The 2,887-nt window shown below is 42.9% G+C and overlaps 1 protein-coding gene across 1 annotated transcript; it reads right to left on the reverse strand.

Moving 5' to 3' along the window:
* Positions 1-317: 317 nt before the first annotated feature.
* Positions 318-2,542, reverse strand: LOC308301970 (apolipoprotein D-like; the record flags this gene model as incomplete). The annotated part of the gene is made up of 4 exons (XM_080746116.1): positions 318-553; positions 1,152-1,240; positions 1,705-1,826; positions 2,435-2,542. The coding sequence occupies 4 exons, from the start codon at positions 2,540-2,542 to the stop codon at positions 318-320; spliced, it is 555 nt and encodes a 184-aa protein (XP_080602242.1).
* Between the last annotated feature and the right edge of the window lie 345 nt (positions 2,543-2,887).

The following is a 2,887-nucleotide window of genomic DNA, read 5'->3' on the forward strand; positions in this document are numbered from 1 at the left end:
ATTTAAGGACTTTTTAATACCCCTAAATTGACAAATTAAACATTGGCCAAGTTGTCAAATATTAGAGGTGGAAATTGTGAAAATAGCTGATCTACTGGGGAGTTCCCAGTCCCCAGTTAAAATATTATCATTTCGGGGGTCGCGGCTTGAAAAGGTTGAGAACCATTGATCTATGCAATATGTAGAGGGGGGGACCCTGTTTCATCTCTCTCTCATCTATACAATATGTAGTGGGGGGGCCCCGTTTCATTTCTGTCTCTCAGCTAAGGCCTTGACCTGACAACACTTTGAAGACTGTTCTAGCAGCCAAGTGTGCGTCAGGCCAGGGCGTCACATCCAGTCTGGTTGGAGACAGTGAGGCGGTCCGTGTGGATGCCGGCCGCAGCCAGCATGTCACGTTGCTGCCTGATGATGTCATCAGGAAGCGCCCGGGTGCGGGCCAAGATCCAGGCAAAGTCGACGTGGAAAAGCCTCAGGTAGTCAGAGCAGGAGTAGACCAGAGCAGAGGTCAGGTAGTCTGTGGACAGCACCCAGTAGGGAGAGTCTGGAACACCTGGACAAAAAACATAGTTTGTAACTGAACCATTTATTGACTTATCAATATTTTATTTATATAGCACATTTCCAACGACCTAGGTCGAACCAAAGTGAAGCTCAGAACATATTAAAATACAGACAGGCAATAAATGTAAACGGAAAAAGAAAGAAGCAAAACAAAATGAATCAAACCTGACAGAACAAAAACATGAAACAACATCAATATGTGTGGCATATCAAAGGTATGCCGTGAGGGCCAGGGTAACTACACGGTCAAACAGTATTACAAGCTACCATAAAAACCCTTATGCTCAGGACATAGAATCAACTTTGTTGTCATGTCACAGGTTTTACAGGTGTAAAAGAGGTGAAATATGTTTCTCTGCAAGTTACATTGTTTTTTGTTATTTTAATATTAATTCATATATTGAAAGGCCTTGAAAGATTGGAGCTACTACAAGTGAGTTCCGAGCTACCTTTTTTGTTCCTAATACTGCTTTGGCAGTTTCAGCTCTGCACCAAACAACGGAGGATGTGTTAGTTTTTCTTTGACTGTAACAAGAACACCCATGACTGTGTATGTATATCAGTTAAACACTAGGTGGCAGCATTACCTCTGAAGAAGCTGACAGCCAGAATAGCTGGTTGGGAAGTGTTTTCAACGTTAGCCACTCCCTCAATGGAATTCACCTGACCACTGGAACTGTCAGGGGGGAAGGGGGGGGGGGGGATGGGTAGCCATGCATTGTGGTGAGAGAGATAAAAAAAGAGACACCTATTAAATATTGATGGAAGTACAGTAAAGCAGCGTTAATTTAGACGACTAAAAGCTTGCAGATCCGCTATTTTTGGTAACCGGTCTACAAATCAGGTATTACGACACCATCATCAAGGCCTGTCAAAATAGATTTTAGTCGACTAAACCAACTTATGATATTTAGTCGACTAAAATAGACTAAAAATAAAACATTTGAGAAAATATGGTGACTAAAATATGAAATTAGACGATGAATACAACTACATCAAAATTGTCTGTCAAAATTAACACTGCAGGTAAGAGAGAGAGTAGAGAGAGAGAGAGAAACAGACAGACAGACAGACAGACAGACAGACAGACACGTCAGACAGGCAGAGAGACAGAGAGTTAAAAAAAGGAGTAAGGTTTACAGCAGCTCTGCGTTGTGGACGCTGACCGTGCCATCACTGAGGAGAGTGTAGGTGGCCTGCTGACATGTTCCTCTCTCAAACACAGCGGGCAGCTTCTCTATCTCGTACCAGGTACCCATGTACTGAGGTATGGTGTCGAGGGGAAAGAGGAGAAGACAGAAGTACAGAGTGGTGAAAGGTCAAGTTTACTCATTCCCTGCCAGAGATCAATAGCCAAATAACGCCCAAACGCTAGCTGTTTTACTTTTGGTACTTTAAATACATTTTGTTGCAAATGCTTTTGTACTTTTACTCAATTAAATGTTTTAATTCCGGACTTTTACTTTTAGTAATACAGAGTATTTCTATATTAGCCCTATTCACAGCCCGCCGACTCAGCAACTTCCTGGTGCTGAAGTCACTTTTTGAAGGGTATAACCCTGCTAAAAGCCCATAGAGTTAACACAGAAATCGCACATTTAATGCAATTTCCGAATATTAAAGTATAAAATACGGCTAGCATGATCAAGAACACAAGATAGTAAAAGGCACACAGCATTATAATTTACTTTACCGTTCTAAATAATGATTTGTTGGCTTTAAGTCCAGCGATTTCTGTGTTAGTTTCCCCTTCGACGTCAGCACCAGGAAGTTGCTAAGAAATTTGCTGAGTGGGCGGGCCGTGAATAGGGCTAATTGCAGTAGGCCTATTGATACTTTACAGTAAAATGTTTGAGTACTTTTGGAGTACCTTCGAGACGTTGAAGTTCTGCTGAACAGGGGGAAGGGGACAGCTGCCCATGTGGAAGGACTGAGCACCGGCCTCATCGAACACAGCACTGACAGCAGCCAGAACCATAAGCAGGACCTTAGTCAGAAATGTAAACAGCATGTGGTACAGTCAGTCATTAAGGCTAAAAGGATACAGCCTTAGTCTGGGGCATTTTCTTACATTGCACCCATTGAAAATGCAGCAGGTTCCACACAGAGATTCCAGATTATATCTACGCAGTGATATATATTATTTAGGCTAAAAAGGATAACACGGTAAAGTCCTGGGGACTTGTTTTACGTGTGAGGGCCACGTAGCGACCTGAACTCTCGACTGAGGGCCGCATAGCAATCCTCTCTTCTGGGGGGCCCTAACACGAAACATTTTCAGATGGGGGTCCACAGACAAACAAATACACATGCACGTGCGTGC

This window comes from Nannobrachium achirus (genome assembly GCF_963921795.1).
Source record: "Nannobrachium achirus genome assembly, chromosome: 17".
Lineage (NCBI taxonomy): Eukaryota > Metazoa > Chordata > Actinopteri > Myctophiformes > Myctophidae > Nannobrachium > Nannobrachium achirus.